At 40.6% G+C, this 20,086-nt stretch overlaps 1 protein-coding gene across 3 annotated transcripts in view; it reads right to left on the bottom strand.

The window, feature by feature from the left end:
• Positions 1-15,161, bottom strand: part of CA8 (carbonic anhydrase 8) — a 94,469-nt gene extending 79,308 nt beyond the window's left edge. The window contains exons 1-2 of one of the 3 annotated variants that reach the window (XM_055286318.2): positions 14,648-15,161; positions 13,315-13,506 (exon numbers count right to left, since the gene is read on the bottom strand). In XM_055286318.2, the coding sequence (XP_055142293.1) occupies positions 13,315-13,506; positions 14,648-14,747 (292 nt within the window). In that variant the 5' untranslated portion in view covers positions 14,748-15,161. The remainder of the gene's footprint in view (positions 1-13,314; positions 13,507-14,647) is intronic. The other 2 variants (XM_055286320.2, XM_055286317.2) reach the window with 2 other exon arrangements.
• Between the last annotated feature and the right edge of the window lie 4,925 nt (positions 15,162-20,086).

Genomic DNA, 20,086 nt, shown 5'->3' with positions numbered 1-20,086 from the left:
TAAATAAACCACATTTGCAGATCATCCACTTGTACTAGGAGGCTTCCAATTTAGAGAACAGGTGTGTGGACTAACAAAATTATCCATGAAGAGGATTAATTAGCATTAAGTCGATCAACAATGAAATCACACTTTAATAGCTGATGGACATTCATTACCACAAACGACACAAAATAAAACTGCGATAAAATATTAACAATACTCAAAATATTAACATCAGTCCCACAGGACCATGTCTCTTTTTCTCATTGCTGGATATGATCAAGACCTTTATCCCCAACTAGGGCACACTAAAGGATAATGAAAAATACATTTGCATGAGAACCTGTCTTAAAACAATAAAATTATTTAGTTAAAAATTCCCTGACAGCATAGGTACAAACTTGAAATAAAGTTTCCTACAAACAAATGGTTAATTTCAATACAAATAAAAGTTGTTTAACTCAGGGCATTTTTCTTCTAGCAACTCCCAATTCTGAACAGTATCAGCTACGAATTTTAGGTTATTTAGCTAACAAAATTCAACATCTTCACCTTTCCTAGAAGTAGACTTTTTGAAACAGATCGTCCTTCACACTTGGGTTGCCCTTGAGGAGGACATAACAGATTCCATACCTCTCTTGAGGAAGAGTTCTGTCATTCATCCTTACCCTAAAACTCAAAGGAGAAGAAAGCAAATTGGTGCAACAGTATTTACTTGTTTGGTTGGTTCTTCATCTAATGACTTGTTCCAAAAAGGATTCAAGGCTGCTTATGTCAAGCTACATACAATACAGTCAGACAGCATAAATTAGGGAGAAGAACAAGGGGAAGCAAAGAAAGAGGCAGAAAATAGATGGAGAAATGAGGCTATCAGACACAATGGAGGTCACGGAGTCCTTGATAAAGGTGCCCTACAAATCTACTCCCAAGCTTTCTACCAGCTCAAACAACGAAGACAAGGAACACCCAGAGCAAGAAGTAACTTTAATTTTTTGAGTGGATACACTTCACATCAACAGGAAAGGGAAGTGAGATTCGTGGCCCTTAGGATCACACTGTCATGCATGACTTTAGATTTTAGTGTTTGTCCTCATGCTTGGTCTGATTTAGGTCACACAACAAATCCAAAGGGACAGTGTTATCATCAACTCCACAGACAGGGCAGAAAAGCGGGATGAGAGGGGCTGAGTGTGACCTGCCACAGTCAGCCTCCTAGCAGGCTCCAGGACAGGATCTGGAACTCAAATCTTCTGACCCACAACCCAGGGTGAGGCAGGGATAGGGAAACTCAAATTTCAGTATCTCCATGAACTAAAAAACAATGAATTATCTAAGCCTAGATTTATAAACTGAAGTTGCTCCTTGGAGAACTGCACTTCATCCTATTTCCCAGAACAATCTAAAAAACTTTTAATACATGGATCAGAAAGGTTTGTAGATCTTCAGAACCACAGTGCAAGCTCACTTCACCTTCCTCTTCAATAAACATCCGTTCTGTGGATTTAAGAATGTATGAAATGTTTCTAAACAACCTCAAACTCATTCCTTTCTCTTGGCTGTCCAAATTTGGTCTTAAGAAAAACCAGGAAGGAGATCAGGAGTCTACCCACTGTGTACTTCACCTCCCAAACCAAAATGAAAAAAGAGAACGAGAAAATACACCCCTCACCACCCCCAGCAACAGTGGGACCCAAGGCCTCAACAGCTGAGCTCTACAACACCACCTCTAAAACAAAGCGATAAAACTGTCCTAGAAAAGGCTCAGCTCCACCTGGCTAAGGAAAAAGAAAGAGGAGTGTCATGAAATGAAGCACACGTGAAATGGGAAAGAGGATTCCTAAAACTCCTTCCCCAAAACCCCTTTATCACATACACTCAGAACACACACACACAAAGGCACACGGTATTTCTAAAACTGTTCTGTTACAGAGCAGTTTACTAGTTCTACTAGTAAACAGCAGTCTGCTAAGTACTGTCATATAGAAATGAATGATACAGCTTGTAGCTGGTCTTGACAGTGATTTCAGGGAACCATAAAGAGATCCATGCTTCAAAAATATACTCCCTGCATGACCAATGCTCAAAACTTCCTTAACAGCAATGAAGCCTTTCACTTAAACTTGGAGCCAGTTTAAGTGAAACACTGTGGAAATTCAAACTGCACAGACCCATGTTTCGATAGGGAGAACTTCAAAATCCAGGGAAGTTTACTAATCCTTCCAACAGGTATTGTTTTGATCATCTACTACCTTGTACCAGGTACTGTATTAAGTATTTAGAATACATTGATTTTGACAAAACAGACAAAATTCTCTGGCCTTGTACATCTTACATTCTATTATCCTGAAGTGTAAATTCATATATTTATCAAGATCATATTTTTTCTGAGTCCTATCTGGTTACTACATCACAGGTTTATTAACTGTCATGTCATGATAGTCAATACAATTACAATAAAGTAATTATATTCTATGGTATGAAAGGAACACTGAGAAGGGAAGTATTTTGCTCCAGCCTGGTTCTCCAGGAAGAGGTGACAAAGAGGTGGCTGTCAGCCAGGAACCAGGCTCTGGGTACCTTTCACTGTTGCTGCAGATGAATAATCCAAAGTTAAACCACACTAAAGTCACATAGCCACACAATGCCATAAAAAATGACAAAATTCTCAATTCAGAGTTTAATGAGGTACCAGGTAAGAGCATTACCTGTTCATCCCCCAAGAATGATTGTGTTTATGGACTAAAAAGAAATAGCAGCTCTATTTTATCCATCTGGTAACCCTCTTCCAGCATTATTCTCCCTTTTTACCGCTTACATTTTTCTAAATAAAAAAACAAATCATCTCAGAAGGGTAGCCTTTTCCTACATTCATAAAAATCAAATTTTGCTGAGTGATATTGGGTCACTACATGGCAAGTTTATTAGTTATGACATCATCTGGTTCCATAAAGTTACAATGAAAGAACATGAAACTCCTGCTGATGACATGCTGAATTTTTTTAGAAAAGGAACTTGTGAAAAGAATATAAAATAAACTGATGCCATTGCCACAGCCTCCATTTTCTTTAATGCTCTTTAATACGGTTGGCAATTGCATTTATAAGACATAAACAAGAGTTCCCTGAGGAAGCTTCTGTAAGATCTGAAAACCCTATAAAGACTTGATGTATATACATTTATCTAAATCTATCTAAGCTTCTACAATCCTTTGCTGAAAACAAATTTGCCAGATAATTCAAAGGCTAGTCCTCAAGCCTTATTCCTTCTCTTTTCATTTGACTTCAAAGCTAAGTTTTGAGATCAACTCGACACCTGGCCCTGTGCTGACCACTGAGTATATAAAGCGAGAAAGATCCAGCCTTGGTGTTAACTGGGCAGTCTCAGTGGTTAGGAGTAAACTGAATAGTCTAAATAGAATACATCAAGAGCAGGAAAGGGTAGCAGGAGGGCATCCAGCAAGGGACAAGCCAATAATAAGCATGAATCCTAAAGTCAGGGAAGATGTTCCCAAGAAGATACCAGCTCAACTGAGTCTTGAATAAGCTGAGAGATGAAAAGTGCATGCAGAGTAGATCAAAGAGCCTGAGAAATATTCTGAGACATGAAGCAGCTTAAGTGTGTTCTAGGAGAATAAAATCAAAAGTTAGCTACAGTCAAGGTGGGCATGAGGAGGAGACGTGCAGCCTATGCGTAGGAGCTGGGGTTTCTCCTGTCCAGAACCATCGAGAGCTTTTAATCAGGGGACTAACATGATCATATTTGCAATTTAAAGTATTATTCGTGCAGTATCTGCACAGAGGACAGAATAACAAAGGGTAAGCCTAACCAGTTAGAAAGCTGCTATCATGCCCAGTCACAGATGGTGTGGCCAGGAGATGGAGCCTGCAGAGCCACACCATCAACACAGGGGAAGCCCTCGTACACCACCCGAAGGATCCAAAGGATTCATTCTTATTTTATTTACTTACTTACCTACTTATTTATTTATATATGTATTTTTGAGATGGAGTCTTGCTCTGTCATCCAGGCTGGAGTGCAGTATCTCGGCTCACTGCAACCTCCGCCTCCCAGGTTCAAGTGATTCTCCTGCCTCAGTCTTCCTAGTAGCGGAGATTATAGGTGTGCACCACCATGCCTGACTAATTTTTGTATTTTTAGTAGAGACGGGGTTTCACCATGTTGGCCAGACTGGTCTTGAACTCCTGACCTCAAGTGAGCCACCACCTTGGCCTCCCAAAGTGCTCGGATTACAGGCATGAGCCACCATGCCCAGCCCCAAAGGGTTCATTCTTAATGGATTTAAAGACTTTATAACCTCAGAGTAACTTTTAAGAATTTCCAATTTTATCTCTAAAACTTCCCCAAAATAGTATTATTTAGTTCTTTTATAACATTTGAGGCCTTAAAAACAAAAATTTTTCAATATTTTTAAACTGTCTTTGGCCTTTAACCTATAGCTCTATTAAATATCTTCAGCTCTTAAGGGTAAAGATCATAACAATAGCACGGAGAGCAGGCCAGGCAAAGTGAAGCACATGCAAAATGATGCAGATGACAGCAACTAACCAGGTAATTCAAATGCACCAAAGTTAGCCAATAATAAATACAGTCATTAATCCAGCCAGGTACAGTGGCTCACACCTGTAATCCCGGTTCTAAGGGAAGCCAAGGCGGGAGGATCATTTGAGCCCAGGAGTTCACGACCAGCCTGGGTAACATAGCAAGACCCCTGTCTCTACCAAAAATTTAAAAATTAGCTGGGCATGGTGGCAGGGCTGTAGTCCCAGCTACCAGAGAGGCTGAGGTGGGCAGATTGCTTGAGCCGAGGACTTGGAGGCTGCAGTGAGCTATGACTGTACTCCAGCGTGGCCAACAGAATGAGAGCCTGAAAAAAAAAAGAAAGGAGAGAGACAGAGAGAAGGAAAAAGGAAGAAGAAATTCAGCCCTGACATTTCACATAAATAAAAAACACAGAGTCTCTTCTTCAGTGAAAATAATTTTTAAGATATTTTTGACAATTTCATCTTTAAATCAGCAAGGTTGCTGAGAAACACTGCTAAAAAGTTGTCATGTTTTGGGGGAAAAAGTAGGATTAATAATCATCATCATCTAAAATTAGTATTGAGAATTCAATATTAAAATTCCTAAAATTAGTATTGAGAATTATGAGACCCAGAAGTAAAATATTCTAATTAAAGTTTCTATAATAAGTAACAGTGAAGGGCACAAATGACCTATCTTGATTAGCAATTTCTCCCATAATGATGGTCCATTAAAAATGTCATTACCCTTAAGACATTGCTTGTAGTCAGCTGGAGTGACACTACTGCACAAGTGGGGGCAGTCTCACACATTTTCTCACTACTTAAGTATCAAGCCACTCAGGCTAGAAATCTGTAATTATTTTTTGTGCTTACAATCCTCTTTATACCACTGCAAAGATGTTTAATTTTAATTTGCCCGCGTACCTTAAATGTTAAGATTCCTGAGGGACAGTGACCCACTTGTCCTGCTGAGAAGCTAAATGATACATGTGGCAGCCTTAATAAAATTCTCCATACTCTAGGAGATAACAGGACCAATAGTCTGGTCGGATCACCCTGGAATGCGATGCTTGCTTCGACTCCATGTTAGGAGGGAGGCACTCTGCTACCTTGAAATTTGCCCAGAGCAGAGGTAGAATAGTGACAGGATCTGAAACCGGGGGCTCCATCCGAGCCATCTCTCTCCACTGATCTCCTCCACTCCCCTGCTCCACATAACTGACCCATGACATTCTGTAGATTGCATCGCAGAGATCACTCCTGTGTCTTCCCCTCCTTTTCCACTGACACTGCAATGCCTGTGGTTTTGGTTGAGTCTTTCGTACTAACCTTCAAACTGGCTCACACTCTCTCCCAGATCCCATCTCACTCAGTGCTGCCAGCTTGATTTTCTTAAAGCAATGTTCTAATTATGACTTTATCCTACAAAAAAAAAAAAAAAAGAAAGGTTCTACTCTTTAGCCTCTGTGCAGGGTCCCTCATGAATTTGCTCCAAAATACCCTCTCTATTCCGATTTCCTGTTAACCCCCTTTACCATGAATAAATCTCTTCCAGACATACTGAAGGATTAGCCTTTCCTCATACAACCTCTAGAACTTTCCATATCTTATCCTTTTTGCAAGCTGTCCCTTCTTCCCACACACCCCAGGCTCCCCATATCCAAATGCTACTCATCCTTCAAGGATTATTTCAAATGCTCTTTCCTCCACAAATCCTTCCCTAAGAATTTCCACCAAAAATAATCTCTCCCTGTATAGCTATAATATATTCTATGACCTACCATTGTATCCTCCTTAAAGGCAGGCTTTGGATCTGATTTATACTTACCTTATCCAAAGCATGTAACTGTTTGCAAAAGATGAAACAAAGATTGCCAACCTCACCCTGCAGGCCAGATGAAACCAGTGAACACATATGTTTAGTTCACAGGTGCACATCTCCAGTTTCTCCTGACACATTAAACATCTGGCAAACTAGGCCTGCTCTCTGCAGCTTGCCAGTTCCTGCAGTCCCCACCAGCCCCTACTGTCTTGTCTACTGACACTGCAGATGAAGCAGAGGGTCAGTAGCTATTTACAATCTCCTGCTCTCCTGATTGCTCTCATATATAGTATTATATCTGCCTGGGTCTAAAAGACAGTGAGTCTATAACTCCCATAGTAAATTATCAATAAGTAAGTATTAAGGGATGAAAGGCTGTCATGTGAGCAACAGCTGAAAGAACTAAGAATGTCTGAAAAGAAAAATGGCAACTGCATGTTATGGCTGTAGTATTTGAAAGTGGAAGTATAATTATATTTGTTCTAAATAGGTCCAGAGACCTAAAAGAGAAACAATGGCGGAGATCATAGAACTTTTTGACTTTTGGAATTGCTCAAAAGCAAAATGGGTTTTCTTGTGAGAAACAGACTTCCTTCCCTGAGCTATTCAAGCTGCCCACCCACCTGCCAGGGGTCTGAGATGGGAGGCTGCACTGGCCCATGCCACTCAGAGAGCCTATCACTGTGGCCCCTTTTCTAAGCTCCTTTGCTGTCTTATGGGGAAACAGAAGACGAACAAAGTAGCACACAGTCTATGCAGATGCACTGCTCATGGGGTACATGCAGGAGAAGAGAGTTCAGAAGGAAACCTTAAGAAACCCTGTTATTTAAGCACAGTGGAAGATGAAGCACCAGCAGAGAAAAGGCAGTCAAAATTAGGAAGTAGCGTTAGGGAACTGTGTGGCCCAGAGACTAACAGGAGAGAGAACTTCCAAAAATTCCATTTCCAATGCAGCAGAGTTAAAGTCCTGTAAGAATATAAAAATGCCCATTGGATTTAGGGGATGATGAGTTCATCAGCAATCTTGGCTTGAGAAGTTCCAGCAGAGAGGGATGGGGGCAGGGGCTCAGGCCCCTGAAAACCCTCAAATTTATATTAAGGCAGTAACTCCAGATGGGATTATATATACAGGAACAATATAATTACGATTATGTTAAAAGTTTTAGTTTGATCAGTCTAAGCATTTAAATTATACTACAACTGTTCTAAACCTTTTTGGCAATTCTTTATGATTTGTTAATATAAACAGAGCAAAAATAAAAAATAAAACAAAATAACTCAGGCCAAAGACAGCCTCAGGAAGGCCTGAGGTTTTAGCACAGGGGTGGTGTGAAGTCAGCTTTAATTTCTAAAAAGAACTGTGCTTCTTGTGTGGATTTTTTTTTTTTAATTTAAGAAGACAGCACGCTGTATTTGCAGGGGGTACCTCCAGTTAGACAAGGAAGATTGTACTCCTTGTACAATCTTGTATCTGCCCTCCCTCCTCAATTCTCACTAAATGAAGAGGGCACAACTTGCCAGAGCAACATGAACAAGACTGGAGAACAACAGCAAAGGAGAAATGCCCAAAAAATTGGGCGGTGGTAGGGGGGTGGTGATGGAAAGCAGACTGAAAGGTAGTGAGTGATTCAGCAAAACAGAGAAAGCTAAAAGCTAAGTAACTACAGGAAGAAGGCCACGAGAGGCAGGCAATTCTTACCACAGAACCCAGATGCTATGGTTTGAGTGCCTGCATCTCCCTCCAAAATCTATGTTGAAACTGAATCCCCAATGCAACAGTATAAGATGTCCAGGAGGTGATCAGGTAAACGGGATGACGGCTCTGCTCTAAGAATGGGATGAGGCTCTTGTAAAAGGGCTCCAGGGAGCCTGTTTGACCCTTCTGCCTCACACCACGTGAGGATATAGCACCAAAGCATCATGTACAGAGCAGAGGAAGAGCCCTCACCAGACACCAAATCTGTCAGCACCTTGATCTTGGACTTCCGAGTCTCTAGAACTAGGACAAATAAATTTCTATTATTTATAAATTACCCACTCCACAGTGTTTTACTATAGTAGCCAAACAGACTAAGACACCAGAAAAGACTCAGGAGGTGGAAGCATTAGAGATACTTCTGAATGTGGCAGTGCAGAGTAGGAAACTGAGAACAGAAAAACAGATTTAGTTTTTAAAAGGAGCAGTTAAACCTCATCATGCATGGTCAGGCATGATGACGAGATGCCTGGCAGAAAATGAAGGAAATGTGGACTTGCTAAATGGTGATAGTCTCCTATCTGTGCCAACAACCAGAAAGCTGGTGGCCAACTTGAGCCATCCCCAACCCCCAAACAAAAACACAAACAGGAAACAAGCATATTCCAGATAAACTGATATAAGCTACAAAGACTCCCCCAACAACATGGCCAGGTCCTTTCTTGATCATGGTACTGTGAAGCCCAACAGCCCTCAACCCCTGCCCAGGTGCAGAGAGCTTCTGATCTGCTTCCTAGACTCATTCTTAAACAGGAACAAAGAGCCAAAGATCACCGGACTTTCGAGGAGAACCTCCGAAATAAAAGAGGGATGCCAATATAAACAGAAAAAGAAACCCAGAGTAAAGAGAGACAGGCAGGGATAGAAAAGAAGCAATATGGAAAAGAATGAAGAAAGATCATACATTCATGAAAGAAATACTGGATGTTGTACTTTTTAAAAAAAAAAGGTTTTTAATTGCAGTATAAGTTCAATGTTTTCGAAATTAAAAACAAGAAAGCAGAAAGTAAGAGCTCAATCAAAAGACTAAATGATTAAAAATTGCGGAAATCTACTAGAAAGTAGAAGAGAAAGGGAAGAAGAAAGTGGGAGTTACCAAAAGAGAAGGAAAAAATAAAAATACAAAATTTATCAATGAAATAATATAAGAAATATAAGAAAATTACTAGTAAAAATTTATCAATGAAATAATATAAGAAATATAAGAAAATTACTAGTAAATAAAAGACACAATTATCTTGACTGGAAAAACCTACCAAGTGCCCAGCATATAGTGCAGAAACAATCCCACCAAGGCATACGGTTGTAACATTTCAAAACAACAGCAGTAAAGAAAACACTGTAAAAGGTTCCAGAAAAGGAAAAAGAGAAGAGACAAGAGGGAGTTGAGAAGCAGAATGGCGCTAGATCTTTCAACTGCAACACTGGAAGCTTCAGGCAATGTAATCATGATGTCAAACATCAAACGATGTCGAGAATACTTCCAACCCAGACTGCTACTCCAGGCTAACTCCAATCAAGTGTGAAGTATAATAAACACACTTAAGACACATAGGCATCCAAGCATGTAGCCCTCACTTGCCCCTTTTCTCAGGAAGTTCCTGGAACATGAACTGTAGAAGCAAATAAACCAAGAAATTCCCTGAGATGAGGGAGCAACTCAAAAAAGAGGATGGCACGGCATCCAGAAAATATCCGGTCTAACGCAGGAGACGAACGAGGGGACTTCCACGGCATCCAGGAAACATCCCATCTAACACAGGAGACAAACAAGGGGACTTCCCATGCGTGAGGTCCAAGGAGCTGCAGGAAGAGGCTGTAAGAGAGGCCTGGAGAGCAGAAAAGAAAAGCAGCCTCCACAGGGAAAAAGAAAGGACGAGGAGGAGCGAGGGAGGGAAGACAACCTGATGCACGCGAATGTCCTAAGAGAAGATCCGTCATATGTTAGAGAGTTTGGAAATTAATTACCAACAGATAAACAAAAAATTCAATTAACAAAAATGCATTAACTCCAGGAAAATACAAAACACTGTTTAATAAGTGAGACAAAATATAATCTCAGCTGGAAATAATAGTTGCAGTTGTAATAATAAAAATAATGAGTATTAATTTAAATAAAAGTTAATTTAAGTAGACTCCAGGGGAATGAGGCATGAGAAATTACATAATGGATACAATGTACACTGGGTGACAGTTACACTAAAAGCCCAGACTCCACCACTATGCAACATATCCAAGAAACAAAACTGCACTTGTACCCCCTAAATCTATACAGATTTTTAAAATTAATTTAAGTATACAGTGATAATAAGAGAGTGAAATCATAAGAAAGAGGGCAATAAAAAAACTCACCTTGTCCAGGCGCTGTGGCTCATACCTGTAATCCCAGCACTTTAGGAGGCCGAGGTGGGCAGATCACCTGAGGTCAGGAGTTTGAGACCAGCCTGACCAACATGGTGAAACCCCGTCTCTACTAAAAATACAAAAATTAGCTGGGTGTGGTGGCGGGCGCCTGTAATCCCAGCTACTCGGGAGGCTGAGGCAAGAGAATCACTTGAACCTGGGAGGCGGAGATTGCAGTGAGTCAAGACGCACCACTGCACTCCAGCCTGGGCAACAGAGTGAGACTCTGTCTCAAAAGAAAACAAAAAAAAGGAAAGAAAATTGGCCTCATCTTCAATAGTAGAGAGTTCACACATAGCTTACATATCAAAGCATAACAGCATTATTATATTCTTACATTCTTGGAGGTAACCACAGGAGAAACAGCTAGAAAGTTTCAAAGTAGTTGTCACTAGGGAACAGCAGCCATAGGTGGGGAAGAGTAGGGTATAACCACAGGCAGAAAGAGTATTAAGAGTATTATTCACCCTTTTTTTTTTTTTTTTTTTTTTTTGAGACAGAGGTTTGCTTTTGTTGCCCAGGCTGGAGTGCAATGGTGCAATCTCGGCTCACTACAATCTCCGCCTCCCAGGTTCAAGCGATTCTCCTGCCTCAGCCCCCCAAGTAGCTAGAATTACAGGCGTGTGCCACCATGCGCAGCTAATTTTTGGATTTTTTAGTAGAGATGGGGTTTCACCATGTTGGTCAGGCTGGTGTCGAACTCCTGACCTCCAGTGATCTGCCCATCTTGGCCTCCCAAAGTGCTGGGATTACAGGTGTGAGCCATCACACCCGGCCTATTCAACTATTTTGTTTATACTCTATTTTGATAAAGATAAAACATTATTTAAATAAGTGAATGACAGGGTATATAGAGCTTACAAACGATTCCTCTGAAGAGCTTAAATATCCTAGGGGAAAAAACAACTACTCAAGACATGGTTACTTTTCTTGAGTTGGCAGAAATATTGGAAGGGAAGGAACAATAAGGAGGAAATTATTACCATGACAGAGAGGAGAAGGGGAATCTGAAGGAGGAAGGTCTCCAGGGAGGCAGGAAAAAAGGGTTCTGGATCATGAGTATCCAAATCAGGCCTAGACAGAAATGCAGACAGTTCTTCTTCAATGGGCAGGGGTGGAAGAAGGAGGAAGAGAAAAGCACAAAATGCTAGGTGAGGAAGAAACACACTTCATGGTGAGAGGGCCCAGATGTTGGTCCATAATCTCTGTTTTAGAGTGAGGCAGAAGATTAAAGAAAATTGTGAGTGTTTGAGAAGGTAGTAGAAGAAAATTGTTAATTCAAATTAATGAAGTAAATTTGATCTCAGAGCAGGACTAGGCACACACAGATGCAGTGGAGTGTATGTGCTTAGTCATTCCTCTCTGCTCCCACAACCCTTTGTAACACTTGCCACAACAAGTGTACACTAGTACTTTAAAGAACTGGGTTTTCAGTAGGCTATGAATCCTCAAGAACTGTCTTATCCATTTATATGCAACCAATAGTCATCATGGCACTTGACACGAAATGCATTTTTGTTTTGTGGATATATAAACATTCATTTCCAGAAGTTCAAAGCATCTCAACACATCAACACACATGTACTTCTTTAAATTGCTTTTTATATGCCAGAACAGTCAGCATTCAATAATTTTACAATATCCTTTAAAAAATAATAAGTAATGTCCCATCAAAGCTAAACCCACACCCCTCAAAAAAATTGTAATTCAAACTGAAATTTACATCTTAAACTGACTCTAAGTACATATAATGCCCAGTAACTCTTTTGGGCAATGCTCAATGCTGACTAAACTGACAACAGTGAAGGACACTACGTGAATCTATGACTATCTCATGGATTCTAAATTAAAGCTTAGAAATATTTACAATGAATAAAATAAATCCATAGTTGGAAATCAACAGCTGCCTTGATTAATAACAAACCTAAAGATTTTATAGTTTGAGGTATCGACTTTATCGACTTGGAATTAATTTTTGAGCACAGTCTCTATCAAGTACGTCCTAATATTTCAACATACTTTAATTTTTCCCAAAAGAAAAAGATAGTTATTATTCACTATGAAATGCATGCTATTAATGCTACAATTTATAAAAAATCTGATTTCTTCTTTCCTACAACAAAGCCAAAAACTGATTTCCTTGGTAATTACCTAACACCTTTTCCACAGAACATTTCAGATCCCAAATAGGTTTGCAAGGGATAGGGGAGGTTTCATGGGATGGAACTTAAATAAATAAATAAATAAATAAATAAAAGCAAGAGGTTTGTTTACCATTTAAATCTCTGGCTGAGTTTAGAGGGTGTTTCTTATTGTTATTAGTTAAAATTATTTTTGGCAAATTAATACAGTAGAAAAAATTAACCTGAGAAGTCTACCTCACCTCAAATGCCACATTATGTCAATAAATTCTAATCTTTGGTTTCACAAAGTAGCAAAACAGAGAATTATGATTATCTAAGTGATTTAAGCTAATCAACAATTTTGGACAAAATGCAGATTAGTGCACCTGCATGTACCTGTCCTCATATTTCACAAGGTATAAGGTGATCAAACTAAGGTTTTTCCAGTAACATCATAAGAAGCAGAACAACCGACTGATAATCTTCATAATTTCACCCTTTTATCCTTTCAAAATTGTTTCAGAAGGTAATTCCCAAAAAATGCTTTATATTATAATACAAAGGTATCCTGAAAACAGAGATACGTCAGTTGTACTTTTTAAATTGTGCAAGTTAAATCACAGTTCAATAACTCCATGCTGACTTCTAGTTTAAAAGACCACACAAACATGTTTTCTAAAATACCTGATTTTGACTTCAGGATAACCTGAATGGTATGTCCATCATTGGTGACTTCACAATCTCGGCACACCACATAATTTGTGGAGAGGCGGACATCCAGCAGCGAGGGGTCATACCTAGCCTCTCTTGAGTTTAGGTTAATAGGAGACTGGTATTCCCCATTAGCATCAGGAAACACCAGACCCCACTCAACACCTAAGAACAAAATGAAATAAATTAAAAACAGGTTAAAAATAAATTACAGTAAAATTTAACATGTAAAAACTAAACACTTAGAACCCTTGATATTATGAAGAGAGTAATGATACCATCACTATACAGATGAAATATGGTAATTCTATTTGTTTTTGCATTCATTATTTGAATGGTCTGATATTATCAAATACCATATACAAAATCCCGAACTAGCAAAATATTCTATTTGTATTTGTCAACAAAGACATAATAATTTATGACTCTAGGAAATTTGGGTCATCTTTAAGTGATTAGAAAAAAAGAATACCAGAACAATTTCTTCTGTTCATTAGTTCAATTACGTTCAGTACCTGGAAATAGCTGTAACTTTCAACATACTTAGTGACAGTCAAAACCCTAACTCTCATGCTAGTGAACAGACGCCCCTTATCAGAAATGCAAGTGTAGTATTTTAAAGTGTGCATATGCATATATCTGTGTACATATTCCCATAGTCTTTCCAAATGTTTTACAATTAAAATTATATATTCTATATTGGTTTCAACATATGTAGTAAACATCAGCACTACTGGTTGGCTCTAATAGGAGCCCTAGGTCTTTAGGAATAAATCTAGGAAACTCGAGTTTTTCTGAAAGTCAACCGCTTCTCGCCAAACCCAATGATTCAGTCTGAAATTTAGGACATGTTTTAGAAAGACTTGAGCGTTGCTAGCAGGCTTCACGAAAAGACCAGAGGCAGACACACTTTCTCCCCAAAGTCTTCAAGCCAAAAACGAATTCTTAACACTAACACTGTCTTCCTCAGGTGTTGAGTAAGATGTACCGCTGTTCTTGATGACTCAAAAAACATAAAAGGTACAGCCACGGCTTGGAGGCTAGCCCGCCCTCCGGACCGCAGCAGGTGCGAACGCCAGCCCTGCGGAAGGCTCCCGGGCGAGAGCGCAGGCAGCGAGCACGCCTCCCTGGAGCGCCTCCCGCCCGAAACGCGCCAGGGGAGTGGGAAAGTGGCGGAGACCCCCGTGGGAAAGAGGGGACGTGGGGGTGCTCGGAGCGCGCGGCAGCAGCAGGACTCGAGTCCCGCGATCGGCGAGACACTGACGCCGCCGCGGGACCCCGGACACCCCGAGTCGCGGCCACTTACCTTCCTCGTAGCCCCACTCCACACCCTCCTCTTCTTCCTCCTCATCCTCTTCCTTCTCGGGGAAGGCGACGGTATCTTCGATGAAGCTCAGGTCCGCCATTGGAAGGCCGCGGGGCCCCTCGGCGCTCTCGGCGGCGGTGCCTGCGCCTTCGCGGGGCGCGGGGCTGGAGCGAGAGTGGAGCGCGCGTGGGGGAGCGTGAGCGCGCGTGAGCGGCAGTGTGGGTGCGAACGCGCCTGCGGGTGTGAACCGCAGTGTGAGTGCAGGCGGGCGTGCGTTCGGCCAGAGTGTTCCAGAGACCCGCGCGGGGAGCGCGTCCGGAGGCCCCAGCAGAGCGCGGGAGCTGCTGTGGCCTGGGGAGCGAGCGCCTGGCGAATTTTATACCCGACCGGGGCGTGTCTGGCACGCGAGGATCCGCCCCGTTCTCTCTCTGGCCGCGGGAGCCAGGGGAGCCGAAAGTTAGAATGCGCCTAGGGGCGAGCAGTCCCAAGTCACTGAAACATCGACGCATCCCCGTCCACCCGCCCTTCCCCCGGCGTCGCCCTCGCCGCCCCCTGGCGCTTCCTCGCGGCGGTGGCTCCTGCTCCGCCTCCTGCGCCTTCCTTCCAGAAGCCCGCAAGTCTCCCAAGGTCAGCCCTTGGGACCCCTGTGTGCCTGGCCTAGCCCACAGGCTGCTCACCTGTTTATTTTCATCCGTACTCCAGGAAATACCAAAAAGAAGGGGTCCCGGAGGAGAGAGATGGGCTGCCATGGGTAGGAGAAAGGAGAGGGCTGGGAGACCCCCTAACACAATACAGAGGCTCTCCAGCGGAATCTTCTTAGTATCTTCTGAGTATTTACTTTTTATATTGTCGGTTCAGCACAGTGGAAACGAGTATGGAAATTTTTCCAAGAAAGTTCTATTAATTCCTAAAAACGTTTAAGAAAAGAAAATGGTTGTAATCTAGAGAAGTAGATTTGATTTAGGGATTTTTTTTTTTTTTTTTTTTTTTTTTTTTTTTTTTTTTTTTTCAGAAAAAGGTATTATTTCAAAGCAGGGCTAGCAGAAGGCAGTAGACAGAGGGTGTTCACTGTCAGAGTCTGCGGCGCTGCTGCAGGCTCACCTGGCTGTGTACACAGCTCCCAGTCACCTAGTGAAATCGTGTAAATAATGAAGTGCACACATTGCTTAACAAACAGGAACTCTTCTGATCCAAAGAGGTGGCGTTGTTACCCTTAAACGTGCTTCTCAGTCTAGTGTTAACGACTTCAGCCCTCTGTTCCTGCGCCTTTTAAAAGCCACGGTCAGTAACCCCTAAGTAGGTTAACTCCACATTTTTAGAAGATATACGTGCACAACAAACTCGAGTTAGGACCTTAAGTACAATTTGTTTTTTATATGCTCTGGTCACTCATGAAGATGTCTATTTGCAGTTTGAATGACCTGTTCCTAAATCACACCAGCCTTATGAATACATAATTCCTCAAATAAGGATGGAAATGATCAGTTTGGGAATGTTTAGTTTCTGTGCTCATATCCTTTACTGCCTGCTAAGCACCTCCACTTTTTAAAAAGACATTTCATAGCCTTTAAAAAAAAAAAAAATTTTTACAAACTGCTCCAGAAAGTGCACTGAGATGGAAAGAAGTGGGGGGAACCCTCAACTCACTCAATTCTGCCACTTTCTGGAAGGTTTAACCAAATATATGGAAAACTACTGGCCAACATTAGCTTGGAGGATAACTGGTGGATTTAAGCATTCATATAATTTCTCTTTTCCTTAACTGTGCAGAGGACTGAACCAGTTTGAGAAACTAAATTCATTCTTCACTCACTGCATTCTAGGTGTTCTTTAGTGGACACTCATTTGTATCTTTGCAAGCCTGGGACTGGCAGAAGCAGAAGCCTACCCCAAAGCCAGATCTATTAAAAATAATAAGCACTACTGAAAATATTAACTACTTTTCACTGAAGGTCTCCTAAAAGGAACATTTATTTTTCCTTTCTTGAAAACTTTTTTGTAATCTTCTATTTAAGTTTCTTTTTAGAAGTATGTTCACACGTTAATTAAATGCCACAGCTAAGGAAGCCCATACAAAGGCTATGAAGGACTTGGATAATAAAAGCACTGCCACTCTGAGCTCATCAGAGCTTTTCTCCTCTGTCCCCCAAATGCGCCTAAGTGTGACATTGTAGCTATTGTGTGACCACCAACTGTGTTTAAAATATCAGGTGAATCATAGAGTTGTTTATCAAACCAGAGGATGGTACAATCGCCATGGTAAAAAACTGAATTTTCCGTGAATAAATAGTGTGCCATATTTACAAAAGGTGGGCTGAAAGATTGAATTATTAGTGTTTACTTTTACAGTAAAAAGACAATTTTGCATATAGCCAGCAATGTATTACTATTCAAATATGCAGTTGACTACTAGACAAACATACATTGGCCTATATTTGCTCTTTCTGAATTGTTCAGGATTATTTGTAGAATGGGACTCCTGTATGCAAGCCTAGGGTTCCCTGCCCAGCCACATATGAGCCCATCCTCTGAGCATCCAAATATTCAATTAACAGCCTTAATTGCTTTGAGACTGTGGGGTTCAGATTTTTGCTAATTAACAGCACCTTAAGACCTTCTCTTCTCAGGTCCCTGCACTATATTACCACCAAAGATGGAATTTCTATTTCTAGTTATTATAAGATGACTGTCACTAAAAAAATCTAAACACACAGATCAAAGATATAGGCCAATTCTTTGTTTTACAAAATAGAACAAGCACGTCTAAATCCAATACCAGAGAATCTAAAAATATTCATACTTTGTATTATGAATATAAGTCTTCCACATATTCCTCTATAATTTTTAATAGGCTTTCAGCCTAATATTATATTTGATCCCTTAAATTAACTTTATACTGCTCATATTTAGTGCTTGCATAGCTAAGACCAAACCATATTAGTAAAACAATTTATTAAAACTAAGACCTATATAACTAACTACCATTTGATACTAAGAGAATATAAATAGAAATGTCTAAAAGGGACAAACTAATCTAGATGTCAGAGGAACCAAAGTACTAAGGTCGCGTCCCAGAGTCCAGAACCTAGACAGCCCTCTCCTATCTTTCCTCACTGCTTGTCTACCATACCAAAGCTTTCTTGTATCGGTGAGTCTAGGCCCTAGAGTCATAAATATGACCTCCTCTTATGTGCACCTTATGCTCTGGGATCACCTCAAGGGTACAGCTAACATATGCATGTCACATGGCTCCTATACAGACTGTAATTCATAAACTTCAACAGCAATGAATTAGGTTCCTTCATGTGCGCTGCTCTGGACTATGCACTGTGGGAGAACCAAAAATAAAAAATAAAATACTTCTTCTGCTCTCAAGGAACTCATGGTTCTCTGGGGGGAGGAGAGGAGTAAATAATTATAATACAAGGCAATACGCAATATTAATATGTTAAATACAAATGCAGGTACAACTACATCTAAGGAAGACGGAATTTTCATACTAATGGGAATGATTTAGAAAAGTTGAACAAGATGGCATTTGGGGCAAACTAGAGGAAATGGGTAGAGTTTGGGTGGGCAGCATGTTGAGTAAATAACATTCCAGGTGTGAACAATGATGCCGAATCATGCAAGTGCTCACTGCGGATTTATTTGCTCCCTTAAGTGCCATCTGTGACTGCCAAAACCAATTCAGATACACTAAAAATAAGCACTTCTCTAGGCTTATGTCTCAAGTAAGGCACTTTTTCCTATGTTTGTTTAATTCCTTATGTCTAGTTTTTCTTTTGTCAGGAAAGACAGCAAAATTTTCTTCGTTATATGTATTTTGATTTCTGAAGGTTTCAAACTTTGTTGATAAAAAAATTTACTTCTTCCTTTTAAATTACTTTTTTCAACTAATTAATCTTTTATTTCACCTGCCTAAAGTTACATTTACAAGCCTCCTTTTTGTTTGACCTCTTCTTGGTCTTTTATCTTCAGAAACAAACGACTAGGGCTCCATGTAGTCATTGGAGATGACATCACTGTCTCTATCATTTGCTGCCACTTCACTGCTTGACCATGTGACTTCTTTGACCAATTAAATATGAGTAGAGGTGGCACGTGCCATTTCCTAGAAGAAAGATTTAGGCGTTATCAAAAGCAGACATAGTAGCCCATCAGGTAAAGGTGAGTTCAAGGATAATTTTTATTTGCTCAAATGCTGTTTTTGCCTTTATCTTTTTCTTCAAAGAAAAAAAAAGTACCTCTCTGGCCTGCAAAGAAACCAAACAGTCTAGTACAGTGCCCTTATCTTCACCTCGCAAATTTCTTGGACGTCCTAACCCCAGCTAGCGCCCTCACCCCTTCATGGCAGAATGAGAAAGCCCTTATCCATAGAAAATCCCCATCTTCTCTAAGGAACGTGGACCGCAGCTCTCTTCCCCTCTCTCAGACCATGCCAGTTATGCCTGAGGCCCTACCTGAATCCAGCACCGAAATGACTTATGCTGAAATAGGGATGTTTAAGATCATTACATTGGTGACTCCCACGTCACCAAAAGCTCTAGGGCACCTTCTGCCACACAAAACCCTTTATGTGTTTAAGTCATAGAGGTTAAAGTTACCTCTTCTTAGTGCTTTCAAGATGCCCTGTATAGAGCTCTAACCCTGAAGTTAAGATTATATTTTAAATATGTATTTTATGACCTTCTCCTCTAAACAATGAGCTCCCAAAGAGCAAGGCACTAGGCACTGTGGGAGAACCAAAAAAAAAAGAATAAAATACTGCTTCTGCTCTCAAGAAATTCACAGTTCTCTGGGGGAGGAGAAGAGTAAATAATTATAATTATTATAACTATAATGCAAGTAAATAATTATAACTATAATACAAGTAAATAATGATAATGCAAGAAATATATTAAACAGAAATGCAGGTACCACTACATTTAAGGAAGATGAGATTTTCATAGTAATGGGAATGATTCCGAAAAGTTTCTTGGAAAAGAAGGCATTTGAGGCAAACTAAAGGAAATGGGTATAATTTGGGTGGGCAGCATGTGAACAAATAACATTCCAGGTGTGAACAACGATGCTGCTTTGTGTGCCCCCATGTAGCACATGGTAGGCACTTAGGAATTCGTTTCCCTGTGCCGTCAGCCATACAGTGACCTGATTAGCCTGGATAAATATATTAGTGCAATAAAAGTTGTGGTTACTAAGGTGGAAGCTTTCAAGGCACAGTAGAGACACAAAAAAGGGAAGTGATCAAGTTTACCTGGTGGCAGATGTGTCAATAGGGGCTTCATAAGGGAAGTGACTTGGAAGCTGGGCCTTGGAAGATAAATAAGTGCTGCATTACCCTCAGAAACGGAAGGGGAGGAGGTAAAAAAACCAAAAAAAAATACATTCCTCAAAGCATGATGTAGACTGATGAGAAAAAAGAAGGGAAAAAAAGAA

Source organism: Symphalangus syndactylus, chromosome 7, assembly GCF_028878055.3.
Source record: "Symphalangus syndactylus isolate Jambi chromosome 7, NHGRI_mSymSyn1-v2.1_pri, whole genome shotgun sequence".
In the NCBI taxonomy this organism is placed as follows: domain Eukaryota; kingdom Metazoa; phylum Chordata; class Mammalia; order Primates; family Hylobatidae; genus Symphalangus; species Symphalangus syndactylus.
The sequence above is the reverse complement of the archived record's forward strand: the minus strand, read 5'-3'. Positions and strand labels throughout refer to the sequence as shown.